General features: G+C 41.6%; 1 protein-coding gene across 5 annotated transcripts in view; it reads left to right on the plus strand.

Annotated features, from left to right (window-relative positions):
- Positions 1 to 15585, plus strand: part of LOC140202898 (trinucleotide repeat-containing gene 6A protein-like) — a 175636-nt gene that overhangs the window by 117437 nt on the left and 42614 nt on the right. For all 5 annotated transcript variants that reach the window (XM_072268445.1, XM_072268446.1, XM_072268449.1 and 2 more), the window contains one exon: positions 11741 to 14572. In XM_072268445.1, coding sequence (XP_072124546.1) covers positions 11741 to 14572 — 2832 coding nt within the window. The remainder of the gene's footprint in view (positions 1 to 11740; positions 14573 to 15585) is intronic.

Genomic DNA, 15585 nt, shown 5'->3' on the forward strand with positions numbered 1-15585 from the left:
AATATTGCAGAATTATATGCAAACATGCAACATGTGATGGGGAAACTGTCATTGATGAAGCAGTTGAAGGTGTTTGGGCTTTGATGACTCCTCTATGGAACTCCTGGAATAATGTTCTGAGGCTGAGATGATTGACATAGGAGCAGAATTAGGCCATTTGGCCCAATGAGTCTGCTCTGCTATTCAATCATGGCTGATCCTTTTGTCCCCCTCCTCAGCCCCACCTCCTGGCCTTCTCCCCTAATTTTTGATGCCGTGTCCAATCAAGAACCTGTCGAGCTCTGCCTTGAAAACACCCAACAACCTGGCTTCCACAGCTGCCTGGGTAACAAATTCCACAAATTCACCAGCCTCTGTTTAAAGAAATTTCTCCGCACCTGTTTTAAATAGACACCCCTCTATCCTGTGGCTGTGCCCTCTTGTCCTATACTCCCCTACCATGGGAAACAACCTTTCCATGTCTACTCTATCTAGGTCTTTGAACATTTGAAAGGTTTCAATGAGATTCTCTCCCCCCACCCCTCATCATTCTTCTAAATTCCAGTGAGTACAGACCCAGAGCTATCAAACGTTCCTCATATGATAACCCTTTCGTACCCGCAATCATCCTTATGAACCTCCTCTGAACCCTCTCCAATGTCAGCACTTTTCTTAGATGAGGAGGCCAAAACTGTTCACAATACTCAAGGTGAGGACTCACCAGTGCTCTATAAAGCTTCAGCATCATGTCCCTACTCTTGTATTCTAGACCTCTTGAAATGAATGCTAACATTGCATTTGCTGTCCTCACCACTGACTCTACCTACAAGTTAACCTTTAGGGTGTTCTGCACAAGGACTCCCAAGTCTCTTTGCATCTCATATTTTTGGATTTCCTACTCATATAGAAAATAATCTGCACATTTATTTCTACTACCAAAGTGCATGGCCATGCATTTTTTAACATTGTATTTCATTTGCCACTTTCTTGCCCATTCTCCTAATCTAAGTCCTTCTGTAGCCTACCTGTTTCTTCAACACTACCTGCCCCTCCACCAATCTTCATACCATCTGCAAACTTGGCAAGAAAGCCACTTATTTTATCATCTAAATCAGCGGTTCCCAACCGCCGGGCCGCGGACTGGTACCGGGCCACAAAGCATGCGCTACCGGGCCGCAAGGAAATGATATGATTTGGCGATATAAGTCAGCTGCACCTTTCCTCATTCCCTGTCACGCCCACTGTTGAGCTTGAACGCACGTGGGCTCATTACCCACATGTCATCCGTGTCAGCGCAGGAAGAAGGTCAACTCCTTGAGCTTGCAAATGACGGTGGGCTGAAAAGCATGTCTGATATAACATCTCTGCCGGCATTCTGGATCAAAGTCAAGGCTAAATATCCTGAGATAGCCACGAAAGTACTGAAAACGTTGTTTTCATTTCCAACATTTTTCTGCAAAGCGGAGTTTTCTGCAATGAATGCAACGAAAACTAAATTGCGGAATAGACTGGACACAAGGAACACCCTTCGAGTTCTCCCATCACCCCTCAATAGGACCGTCTTGTTGCAGGAAAACAAGTCCAGGGCTCCCACTGATTCAGCGATATTGGTGTGTTACAATGATTTTATATGTTCATACGGGGAAAATATGCGCTGCGTGTTTAATATCTAAACGTTACTTAAAATGTTGTGATGCTATTGACTTACTTATATGACCATATAACAATTACAGCACGGAAACAAGCGATCTCGCCCCTTCTAGTCCATGCCGAATGCTGCTCTCACCTAGTCCCACCGACCTGCACTCAGCCCATAACCCTCCATTCCTTTCCTGTCCATATACCCATCCAATTTTTCTTTAAATGATAATATCGAACCTGCCTCTACCACTTCTACCGGAAGTTCATTCAACACTTACTTCAAGCTCCCCTGTCCTCCCCTGATAATTGACTTATCGCTATATTCATGCGAGGAAAATATGTGCTGTGTGTTTAATATTAAATTCGTTAGATAAATCCTTTTAGAAACGAAATTGAGTGTATTAGCCACTTATCACCTATATTCCGGTCGTAATTAACCCCCCCCACCGCCGAACAGAATCGCCAAAAATGGTTTGCAGAGGGAAGAAAAATTGGCAGGTACACGCATGGGCACTGGTGCCCGCGCAAGGCTTCATGGTCATTGTAGTCTTTATCTGGGTCAACAGCGTATTTGACTGCTACTCTTGTCCGTTGGCAACCCTCCCCCCCCCCCCCCCCCCCCAGGTTGGCTGGTCCACAAGGATATTGTCAAATGTCAATATTAAACCGGTCCACAGTGCAAAAAAGGTTGGGGACCACTGATCTAAATCATTGATATACAGCATAAAAAGAAGCGGTCCCAGCACCAGCCCCTGCAGAACAACACTATGACTGTCAGCCAACCAGAAAAGGATCCTTTTATTCCCACTCGCTGCCAGCTACCAATCAGCCAATGCTCTAACCATGCCAGTAACTTTCCTGTAATACCATGTACTCTTAACTTGGTAAGCAGCCTCACGTATGGCACCTTGTCAAGCACCTTCTGAAAGTCCACATGTACAACATCCACTGCATCCCCTTTATCTATCCTACTTACAATCTCCTCAAATAATTCCAACAGGTTTGTCAGGCAAGATTTTCCCTTGAGGAAGCCATGACTTTGTCCTATCTTGTCCTGTGTCACCAAGTACTCCATAGCTTCATCCTCAACAATTGACTCTGACCACTGAGGTCAGGCTAACTGATCTATAATTTCCTTTCTGCTAATCCCCTCCTTTCTTAGATTGGAGTGATATTTGCAATTTTCCAGTCCTCTGGAACCATGCTAGAGTCCAATGATTTTTGAAAGATCACTACAATTGCCTCCACAATCTCGACTGCTAACTCTTTCAGAACTCTAGGGTGCAGTTCATTTGGTCCATGTGACTTGTGTACCTTTGGTCTTTCAGCTTTTTGAACACTTCACCCTTGTAATAGTAACTGCACTCACTTCTTTTCCCTCACGCCCTTCAACATCTGGCACATTGCTAGTGTCTTCCACAGTGAAGACTGACGCAAAATTCTCATTTAGTTCATTTGCCATCTTCTTGTCCCCAATTATTATTTCTCCGGCCTCATTTCCTGGTGGTCGTATATCCAATCTCATCTCTTATTTTTTGACACACTTGAAAAAGCTTTTACTATCCACTTTGATATTCTTTGCTAGCTTGCTTTCATATCTCATCTTTTCCCTCGTAATGATTCTTTTAGTTGCTCTCTGTAGGTTTTTAAAAGCTTCCCAATCCTCCATCTTCCTAGTTTTTGCTTTGTTGTATGCCCTCTTTTGTTTTTACATTAGCTTTGACTTCCCTTGTCAGCCACGGTTGTACTATTCTGCCATTTGAGTATTTCTTCATTTCTGGAATACATTTATCCTGCACCATTATCAGTTTTCCCAGAAACTCATGCCATTGCTGCTCTGTTGACATTCCTGCCAGCATTTCCTTCCAATTAACTTTGGCCAACTCCTCTCTCATACCACTATAATTTCCTTTACTCCACTGAATTACCGCTACATCAAGGTTTATCTTGTTCAAGGTATGACTCCAGCCACTGGAGGGATTTCAAGTTGATAACCTTTGTGTTCAGTTTTACTCAGGCTTTTTAATGCTGTTTTTTTTTGTGAACGGCTGTATTGATGTTGAGGCAAGTTGCTGTGAATTCACTGGGATCTCAGCTTTGTTCATATTACAGCCACGGCTATGATGAAGCCTGCTACAGAATGAACCTGGCAAAACCGAAACAGATGTTTAGTGTGCATGTTAATAAATATTGCTTGAGAACACAGACATCAGTATCTTCCTTTGTTTTGGTTCTGATTCAGATCAGCAAAACATTTTTATTGACAAGATGTATTTTGGAAATTTTCCACAGTTTTGAACATTTGCTGCATCCAAAATTCACAGCCATTTCTTAATATTGAATTGGCTGAAGGCTGGTTTCTCTGATGCTGAAACCTCCAGAGGCAGTTGCAATAGACCACCCACTCAGTGGTTCCTGTAAAAGATGGTGTCAATTCAATCTTCTTTCATGTTTGTGCTGGGCTGTACCATCATGGAAGATGCAACTTGAAGCCACCTTCTGTTAACTGCTTATTTGTCTCCCATCGTAAGGTCAAAGATGGCTCTGGCAATACAGTGATGTTTTGCAGGCAGCTCAAAGCTTCTAGATATAGTTCTTTTGAACTACTATTGCTGCAATCTGCCGCCTATGATCTCCTTTTAAGAAACCTACTTTTGAACTGTCTAAATGAATAGCAATTTTACAGTTTTCTGAAGAACTCAGCGAACTCGACTCTCAGGATGCAGTTACAGCACCGCAAAGCAGATGGTGGTCAGTCAGGGTTGTAAGAGAGGGTGCTGGGACGGACTTCAAGGCAGACTAAAGCATCGGAGTATGAAACTTCCTCTCACCAGCATTTTGTTAGCTAATATATAGTCAGTGGAGAACAAAATAGAGGGCCTGAGGGCAAGATTGCTTATTGGAGGGAAACGAGGAATTGCTGCATTCTCTGTTTCACCGAGACATAGCTCATTCTGGACAAGTCAGACATGGCACTGTAGCCCGAGGGCACCTCTATCTACTGGATAGACTGAACTGCCAATTTGAAGAAGGCAAGAGGTGGGGGAATATGTTTCATGATAAATTCTTCGTAGTGCAATCTCAATGCACTCTTATTCTCCCGACCTGGAACCTCGAATGATTAAGTTCACACGTTCTACTTACAGAGAGTTCTCCTCCATGATCCTGACCGCAATTTACATGCTGCCAAAAGCACTTGATGTATTGAATATTATTAACAAGCAAGTAACATCCTACCTCAATACCTTTCACATCCTTGTCAGGGACTTCAATTAAGCTTACTTGAAGAAGTCTCTACTCAGTTATCATCAGCATATCACCTGCAGCAGCAGGGATCCTAACACATTTGACCACGGTATAGCACCATCAGGAATGCCTTCCATTCCATCCCTAGACCATATTTTTGGGAAATCTAATCATTTGGCTGTCCTCCTAATGGCAGAGGCTATACAGCAAGGCACCAGAGTTAAGGACAAAAAAGAGGTCGTCACAAGAGACGGAGAAGCAGCTGCAGGATTACTTTTAGTCAGTCAAGTTCAAGGAATCCTCAGAGGATTCGAATGAATACACCACCATTGTAAAGACATTTGTGGACGAGTGTGTCCCCACAAAATAATTCTCCAAATAGTCTTCTCCAACCAGAAGCCCTGGGTAAACCAAGAGGTCCGCAATCTGCTGAGGGCTAGATTGGTGGCATTCGGGTCCAATGACTAAGGAATATACAAGAAGTCCATGTAGGACCTCCAGAAAGCCATCTCACATGTGAAGTGGCAATTCTGGACCAAACGTGGATCATAGAAGGATGCCACAGGGTTTGAATGCTATCTCCTCATACTAAGTAAAACCAAGCAACATAGTGACAATGAAGTTTTGCTCCCAGATGTACTCAATGCTTTCTATGTTCATTTTGACCGACAGAACATAGAGGTACTTTCATGAACTCCCACAGCCCTTACAACCCTGTGATTTCAGCCTCCGAGGCTGATGTGAGAACATCCTTCAGTAGAGTGGACCACAGAAAGCATCTGGCCCAGATGTTGTATTTGGATGAGCACTGAATGCCTGTGCTAATCAACTGGCTAGAGTGTTTACTGACATCTTTAATGTCTTGCTTCGACACTCTGAGGTACCTACCTGCTTCAAGCAGGCTTCAATCATAATGATGCCCAGGAATGTGGTAACCTACCTTAATGACTATTGTCCAGTAGCATTTATATCCACTGTAATGAAGTGCTTTGAGAGATTAGTCTTGAAACATATCAACTCCTGCCTGAGGAGTGATTTGGACCTCCTCTGATTTGTCTACCAGTACAACAGGTCAACAGCAGATACCATTTCATTGGCACTTTAATCAGTTCTGGAACATTTTGACAGTGAGGATCTATACATCAGGATGTTCTTCATTGACTGCAGCTCTACATTCAACACTATCATCTCCTCAAAACTTATCAATAATCTCCAAGACCTAGGCCTTGATACCTTCTTGTGTAACTGGATACTGTATTTCTTCACTTGCAGACTCCAGTCCATTCAGATTGGCAACAGCATCTCCTCCACAATCGCTATCAGACTAGGTGGGTCACAAGGCTATGTGCTTTGCTCCCTGCTCTACTCGCTTTACACTTATGACTGTAAGGTTAGGCACAGCTCCAATGCCACATTAAGTTTGCTGATGACACCACTGTTGGCCGAATCAAAGGTGGTGATGTCAGCATATAGGAAGGAGTTTGAATATCTGGTTGAATGGTGCTACAAAACCCTTTCACTCATCAGCAGAACCAAAGAGCTGATTATTGACTACAGTATGAGGAAACTGGAGGTCCATGAGCCAGTCCTCATCAAGGGATCAGAGGTGGAGAGAGTGAGCAACTTTAAATTCCTTAGCATTATCATTTCAGAGGATCTGTCCTGGGACCATCACGCAAGTGCCATTACAAAGAAGGCATGATTTGACATGTTGTCTAAAATTTTGACAAACTTCTATAGATGCACAGTGGACTGACTACATCAGGGCCTGGTATGGAAACACAAATACCCAAGTCTACAAAAAGTAGTGGATACAGCCCAGTCCTTCACAGGAAAAGCCATGTTTGTCATTGAGCACATCTACAAGGAGCGCTACCACAAGTAAACAACATCCATCATCAAGGACCCCCACCATCCAGGCAATGCTCTCTTCTTGTGGCTGTCATCAGGGAGGAAGTCCAGGAGCCTCAGATCCCAAACCACCAGGTTCAGGAACAGGTATTACCCTTCAGGCTCCTGAACCAGAGCGGATAACTGCACTCACCTCTACAGTGAACTGGTTCCACAATCTATGGCCTTACTTTCAAGGACTCTACAACTTATTTTCTCAATATTATTTTTTATTTAATATTATTTGTTTTTCCTTTTTGTACTTGCACAATGGGCAATAGCTTTGATATCCTGGAGCACCTTGTAGATGCTCAGTTTTGAGCTATCACAACTATTCTCTGTGTTCCATTGAGCTCAATGTTAATGCTACTCAGCACAGTGGAGGCTCTTCTCTGTTTTATGATAGAATTTTGCCTTTCTAAGGATAATGCAGTTGTCATTCCTGCTGGCAATATTGTGGACATGTTGAGTTATTGTGTTGGTTCATTCACTTGTTGCACAAGCAATATGGAAATTGTCTTTTAGCCTCAATCTTTCCAATCTGTGCTTCCTCAGGAGGGGTCTTAAATATTATGTGCTACATACTTAGCTGGTAATACTAAGTATTATTATACTTAGAACGTCAAAGGTTCAAAGTAAATTTATTATCAAAGTACATATATGTCACCATATACAACCCTGAGATTTGTTTTCTTGTGGCATACTCAATAATTCTATAGAATAATAATCAGAACAGAATCAATGAAAGACCACCCATTTCGGAGTGCAGAAGACACCAAACTGCAAATACGAAAAGAAAGAAATAATAATAAATATCGAGAACATGATATGATGAGTCCTTGAAAGTGAGTCCAATGATGGGGCAAGTGAAGTTGAGTGAAGTTATCTCCTTTGGTTCAAGAGCTTGTTGGTTGGGGGTAGTAACTGTTTCTGAAATTGGTGGTATGGGTCCTGAGGTTCCTGTACCACCTTCCTGAAGGCAGCAGCAAGAAAGGAATATGTTCTGGGCGGTGGGGGTCCCTGATCTTCCCTAAAATCTATTGCCAGTGTTCTGGGTCAAAATATTTTTTATTGACAAAATCGCTTATTAAAACCCATGGGATTCTTTTTTTTTACTTTGTTAGCCATGTTTTAAAATTTCAGTTTGCTGTTGTTGCACTGAATTTGTATTAGCAGTTATGAAGTAATTGGATAAATACTTATTAAAAATCCATTTGGAGAACAGTATGAGAATTCAAGTAGAATGAAGTAGGCTTGTGCAGAAGTGGGTACTGGTCACATAGTACAGTATGAACATTTCCATGAACCAGTTGGTAAGCACTGAACAGATTTTCAACGAGAAGTTAGCTGTGTTGAGTGACTTACTGGGTTAACTTTAGCTAATTTAGTTGTTTTATGCTTTTTGAAAAGAATGGTATTTGTGTAATCTTAAAACCTTAGAGAAAAGACCTTGGCATGTTGATGGCATTTTGTTAAGTCCAGTTGTGATTATGCATTTCTACTAGGCTGCATACTGTTAATAGATAGTGCTAAACACAAAGCAGTAATCCAGATTATATTATATATCTGTGTTACGGAATGAGTTGCTGTGTTGGCAAGGCCCTTATTTGGTTTCCTATTAAAATTGATAACAACAAGACTTAGCACAACCCTAGCAATTTGCAGTTTACTTCACTTAAGCTCAAGGCAGACAAATAGGCTTGTTTGTCCTTGATATCTCCTTTGTCACCACTTCTCACACTTCACTCAACCCAGTGGCAGAGAAACCAATAAAAATGCAAGGCAATTGCTGGATGTTTCTGCTCTTGATTCTGCAAGATAATTCTACAAATATTAATAGTTTTTTTGTGTGTGTTTCCATGCATGTAACCCAAAATATGATACCAAGTAATGGAGGAATAGCCTTGCCCCTTCTTCAGATTTATTGCTAGGCTGTATACTCGGTGTATTATTTGGTTTCTGACAACATTCTCTATAGCACTCTTTGCTTGAATGTTTACTGCAAAGGTTGTGCAGTGCTATTCTCTGTTACAATGCTTCTGTTGGCTGGATTTCAACATTGACTAGTGTGCACTGATAGCAGTGTCTGCAAATCACTTCTCAGTAATTTTCACGGAGACACCAATACACTGCATGACATCATATGTGTTAATCATTTACTTTTAAGTTGATTTAAGTTATAAAATGTTCCTGTTTGAATAGAATCTGACTTTTGCATGTGGTGTGAAATTGTTCAGACTAATCTTGGCAGAGTGACAAAATCAGCATCAGGGGAGGCTTTGGCAGCCATGTTGTAGCACAGTTTGAAGCTTTTCAGTCCAGCTAAGGGAGAAATTAGTTTTAATTCAACGTTGCCCTCCGGAAGGAACAAGATCTAAAAGAACCAGCTGCTTCTAGAATCACATTTTCTTTAATCTACTTTCATTGCCCAGTATTAGCTTAACTCATGGGAATATACTCTGAGTTTCTCTTTTACGTATCTCCAAAATGGCATCAGCTGGATCATATGTCCTGCAGAACACAAATCATGGAAGGCAGGTTTTATTGAATATTCTACATGCTCTCTGTCAGAATAGATTGGTTTGTGATGTTGCTGCCAACTTTACCTTGATATGTGTGGTTTGATATTGTAATATTAAATTATCAGCAGTGCATCTTTTAGGTTAATGCTGAGGAACGGTGCTTTGCTGGTTACACTTCATTAAATTAAATGGGTTTGATAAGTTGATTTTAAGTTGGCTGTCGGTGGTTTTAATGTTTAAACTATACATTTTCCAACATCAGATGTCCGTTGCCAAGTATTCATCAATTAGATATATCATCTAATACATCAAAGATCCAGTATAATATTGTGAAATTGTCCACACCTAAACACATTAACATATTTTAAACTTTGCTTAACAACCATGTAATTTAGACATTGAGTATTAGATAGTGGTAGTATCTTTGCCATAAGGGAAAGGGAAAAGTAATGGGTTCTGAATTAAGAATGTAAAATGCTGGCTTGATAGCAGTTTCTTGCTTTGTACAAGCAGAGGCTCTAAAGGCGACACCTTGTATAGTGTAAAAGTTCTCATTCTGCAAACATTTTTATTCAATTTTTTAATACTTGTGCGGTTTGCCATAAAATGAGAATTTTTTGTATTGTTAATCCAAACTTTTTGTATTGCACATGCTTTTTTGCTCCCACCCTTAAGGTGTAGTTTTGTATTCTTGCTTTCTTTCTCTCCTGAAATTATCAACTTGCTGAGCTATAGTTTTAACATGACTGGTCTAACGGAAGTCTAGGAATGAGCATAGGATGCAGACATCTGAACTGAACCAATTTCTCTTGGCACATAAACACTTCCTACTGCAGGTTATTCAGAGAAAAATTGGAAACTGTGACCCAACTAACCTTGTTTTCTCTCTCTCTGATTTTTACTTCTGTGATGTGAGAGGACAGATGTATTAACAACCATTTAGTATTAATCATGCTGTGAGGTTGGTTGTTTATCTGGTGTTTAGTTTTGAACTACAGTACATTTTATACAAGCTGTATGGTCAGCATTTGGTGATCTTTCATTGAAATGTTCTGTTTGTACACGCATGTACATTTTGTCAAATCTGTATTCATCAACCTCATTATTAGTACAAAGCATTCTTTTTGGGGGAAGTGAGCCAGCGATCCATCTGCAGGCTAAAATTTATGAGTGGTAATTATTGCCCTTGCTCTCCCCAGACACTAGTGGATTTTCATAAAACCATATAGGGGTAGGCTAGTTCAGCAGCTGTGCACAGGTATTGTCTTGGGAAGTCCAAAATATAGACCAGGTGTAGACTTACACTTCTAAGTCCCTGTCATTTTATAATATAGAGCAATGATTTACATCATTCTGACTGAACTTCACTTCTTGTTGCCTTTTGTACGGAAAAAGGATACCTCTTCTACATTCTACTTCATTTAATCAGTGTTCTTTTTTTGCAGAATAACAGGTTAAATTTACATCATCTGCTCATTTAATTGTCTTCAAATGTTCCTCAATTAAGCTCAGGTTTCACCACATTTTGTTTTTAATTCATGTATTTGATACCAAAGATGGGTATGGTGGCTCCTACCTGACCACACTGCTGTTCAAAACTGAATCATGATTGAGGTGTGCTGGGGTATGCTGAGGACACTACATTTTTAGCATTGTGTCAGATATGTTCTGAACAGATGCATTCACAACTGATTTTCACTTATTAATTATTTTAATATCAATTATATGTAGCCTAGAGCAGGATTTATGTGTATAGTTCTTTGGTTTAGCTGTCTACCATTTAGTTATATTCTGCATTGATATATTGTTGGAGAGGGAGTATGGATATTGGTGCTAACTGTTTAATTGACAAATTATTGTTACAGGGTTGAGCCATTCAGGAGACAAAATATCCCTTTAACATTTTTGGGTTACAAACACATTTTTTTTCAACTGAAGTGAACGAATCAGCATTTTCCCATTAGGACATTTTTAGTAGTACTACCCTACCTGTAAATGGGTACTATTGCAGACTATTGTTATTTCATTCATTCCATTCTGTATTTAGTTTTGTCAAACAGCAAATTGGAAATAGTTATTGGCACTTTCTCATTGTCTGAATTTTTAGAATTTATTTAGCGATACAGTGCGAAATAGGCCCTTCAAGCCATGCTGTCCCAGCCAACCCTAACCCAATCACATGGCAGTTTATAATGACCAATTAACTTATTAACCAAAACATCTTTGGATTGTGGGAGGAAACCAGAGCACCCGGGGGGGAAACATGCATTCCACAGGGAGAACATGCAAATTCCTCACAGAACTCCAAACTCTGGATTGCCTTGAGCAGTAATACTACCGTGGCACCCCAAACAGTTTAGTGAACAGGGAAATATGTTGAAGGATTGAGCTCAGTGATAACTTGGATCATTATTGTGACTGAGTGAATAGATATAAATGAGATTGTTGTTTGTGTTTTACAGATTTAAACCACAGTGGTTTGGGATCGCATTATGAAAATTCTCACTGGGGACCTGTCTCTACCAACAGTGATTCTACTACAAATTGGGATAAAGTTATTGTAGACGGGTCTGACAAAGAAGCCTGGCCTTCAATCACTGGCAGTGACCCAGAGTTAGCTTCAGAATGCATGGACATTGACTCTGCTTCAAGCTCTGGGTCAGAGAAGAATCTCAGTACCATGGCTTCGGGGAGCACAGTTAGTGATGGCGATGGCAACAGAACCGGCAGTGGAAGTGGTTCTTCAAGTCAGTTTGTGGTTGGAAATGTCAGCAATAATGTAGGAAATGGTAGTATTAATGGGCCTTGGGGTGGATCTCGAGGCTCCATATCAAGCACATGTCAGGGTTCTGCAGAAAATGTGGATAGCAAACCAGAAAGCAGCCATGGTAAACTGAATGCTTGGGGCAGTATTGGTTCCACGTCCAGTGGTTCATTGAGTCAGAATGGTTTGAATCCAAATACCAACCTAGGTGCCTGGCCTTTGTTGGAAAATGATGGAAATACTGTGCAAGGACCTGTGCCAGGTAGCAGTTCTGGCAGCAATGTTCAACGTAGCACTGTAGGTCAAATGCTGAATAATCAGAGTGTTAACATGGGACTGTCAGCTCATGGTTCGTGGGGAGGGCTGCAGGAGAATTCTGATGCAGAAGTGAATGGTACAAGGAAGGTTTCATTCAGTGGACAACCTCAAAACCTTAACACTGAAATGAATGGACCAAATAACACTACTAACCCTTTGACCTCTAGCTTACCAAACTCTACTAGTTCAATGCAGACAAATGAACTGCCTAAACATACAGGGCCTGGGGCCTGGGGTGTACCCTTAGGAATGAGCACAGTAAATCCATCTCAGCTTCAGGCCTCTTCGGTGACAAATGGCACTTCAGTTTCTCAACTTGGCAATGGAGGAATCAGTGAGGGAATGAACAGTGGGTCTTATGGTACGACTTGGGGTACACCTGGCACTAACTACTCTGGAGAAAAATGTCCAGGCCCTAGCTGTAATTTGGGGCAAGCTAGTGGTGACACTGTGAATGCAACTCTAGCACAATCTGCTATTAATGGTTCTGGAAATTCTTCTTACAAAAATAATGGTGGAAGCAATAGAGGAGGAGTCACATGGGAGTCTGGTGTGGTCAACTCCCATAATGTGAACTGGGGAGCAGGGAACAGTTTAGGCTCTGGAGGGACTCGAAAAGTCTGGGGAAACCCAGCACCAAATGCAAACACTGGCACTAAGATCTCAAATGGAGAATGGAACAAACTGCCTAACAATCAGCATTCCAGTAATGGTGTAAATGGAAGTGGTAATAGGAAGGGAACAAATGGATGGAAAAGTCTAGATGATGCTCTTTGTGGTCAGAATCAAAATTCTGCATCTCAGCAAAGTGAACAGAACAACGTATGGGTCAAAACTTCAACATCAGGTACTGCAGACAGTGAGGGGAGCACAGAAAGTACTGGAAGTCGTCATGATAGAATCACCGCAGGAACCAATGATGGCAATAACAGACGTGGTGAAAAGAGAAAACCTGAACAACCAGGAATGGTTCAAAGTATTCTGAGTAGAACAGACTTGGACCCCCGTGTCCTTTCCAATACAGGTTGGGGGCAGACTCCAATTAAACAGAACACTGCCTGGGACATTGAACCTTCAGCAAAGAGTGAGAGAAAAACTGACAATGGGACAGAGGCCTGGGGATGTTGTGTTTCCCAGACTTCAAACTCAGGGGGATGGGGGGATGGGCCTGGCCCAAACAGTAATGATACCTCTTCAGTATCCGGGTGGGGGGATCCAAAGCCTGCTACAGTCTCTTGCAACCCTAGCTGGGGAGACACCAAAGGCTCAAGCAGCCAAGGGGGTTGGGAGGATAATACTGCTGCTACAGGAACAGTAAAGAGCAATCAAACATGGGGAAGTAACAAAGAAGAAAAGCTAGCTGCGTGGAATGATGCACAAAAGGTCAAACAGGGATGGTCTGATGGACAGAAATCAAACCAGAGTTGGGGACTGTCTGCAACTGATGGGTGGGGAGAGAATTCAAAGAGTGGCCAGTGGGGGGAATTACAAAAGACCGGTGCAGGCAGTTGGGATAATGACAGTGAAAGGTCTGCGCCTGGTTGGAATGAACCTGGGAGACCAGGTACAAGCCGAGGCACATGGACAAATGGAAACAATTCAGATTCCAGTAATAGTACAGGCTGGGGGGAATGTGCCAAGGCTGCTCAGTCCCCTCAGGGCTGGGGGGAACCTACCAAGGCTGCTCAGTCCCCCCAGGGATGGGGGGACACATCCAAGCCTGTACAATCTCCCCAGGGTTGGTGTGAGCCTGTCAAGCCCACACAGTCACCCCAGGGCTGGGGAGAGCCCTCTAAGCCTGCTCAGTCCCCCCAAGACTGGAGGGAACCCATCAAATCAAGTAACTCTGCAGACTGGCACAAACCACAGGATGGTAACAGTCCTTGGGCCAATAAACCTTCTGGCCAGGGGTGGCTTAATGGCCCAATGCCAGCACCATCGAAAGAGGAGGAGCCCACAGGCTGGGAGGAACCTTCTCCAGAATCTATTCGTCGCAAAATGGAAATTGATGATGGTACCGCTGCTTGGGGAGATCCAAGCAAGTACAACTACAAGAGTGTGAACATGTGGAACAAAAATACACAGAGCAGCAACAATGGCTCAGAGCAGTCGGCACAAATCATGTCTTCGCCAACGACACCACAGCCCCCGCAGCTACCGCAGCAAATGCCACCACCAAGTGCCATTCAAAACAAGGAGAGTAACAGCTCCGGTAAGTTATTCATCCTGACTCGAAGCTTCATAAATTGAAAAAATAAGAAGGTGAAACTTGACATTCTGTTAGCATTATTTTGTACTGTGTATTCTAAAATGTGATTTGATTAGAAGTTATGTGGTTGATTGCATTCACGTGTTTTTATACATTTATACTATTTGTGTTCAGAAGTAACTGGTATGCACTTCCAAAATCGGTGGATTTTTTCCAATTCAACATTTCTGATGAAGAGCAAGTCTTTAAAGATCTATAGACAACAGTGTGATTTTGAAGTTTTTGGTTTTGTTTTCCAATAAATTTGTGTCTTAGGAGTGGATATTAATAACTCTTAACAATATTAGATGTCTCAGAAACCTTTTTAATTAATTCTAATTGTAAGCCTATAATATGTGCAAATGCGACTAAATGCAGTAGATGTGAAGAGATTTATTGATGCTAAATTCAGGCGTATTTTATTGCTTCACACTGGCTAATCTAGTTCATCATTTGCCTCTTGTGTAAATGATGACTTTTTATCTCTCAACTCTTGGAGAAGTTATCTGTGGCATTGGTGCTGCAGTGTGGTTTTGGAGGAAACATCTGATTCATTTAATTTTCTGAAACTCTTTCCTTAATCTGTCTCATTTTGAGAATCTAGAATTCAATGGGATTCTTAAACATGTTGCTGAGCTGGCTGAGTAGCAGCTACAGACTTGTAACATATTTGCAACATGTGCAAATGAAGTGAAAGTATATTTTGACTTTGGAAGGGTTACAACAAAGATTCATCACAATGGTATTGTTGCTGAAATGGTTAATTAAGGCTAGATTGGATGCACTTATCTTTATGGTCAAATTTAGATCATGGATCAAAATTCAAATCTAAGGTTTTAACATATTAGAGAATTAGTTGGAAAGATATTGCTCTGGATTTTCACTACCTTGAACATCAGATCCAAAGTGACATCAAAAGGCATGAAATGTAATTTAAACACTTCTTCCTTCCACCCTACACTTCCCACCCATAAAGA

Source organism: Mobula birostris, chromosome 9 (genome assembly GCF_030028105.1).
Source record: "Mobula birostris isolate sMobBir1 chromosome 9, sMobBir1.hap1, whole genome shotgun sequence".
Classification (NCBI taxonomy): domain Eukaryota; kingdom Metazoa; phylum Chordata; class Chondrichthyes; order Myliobatiformes; family Myliobatidae; genus Mobula; species Mobula birostris.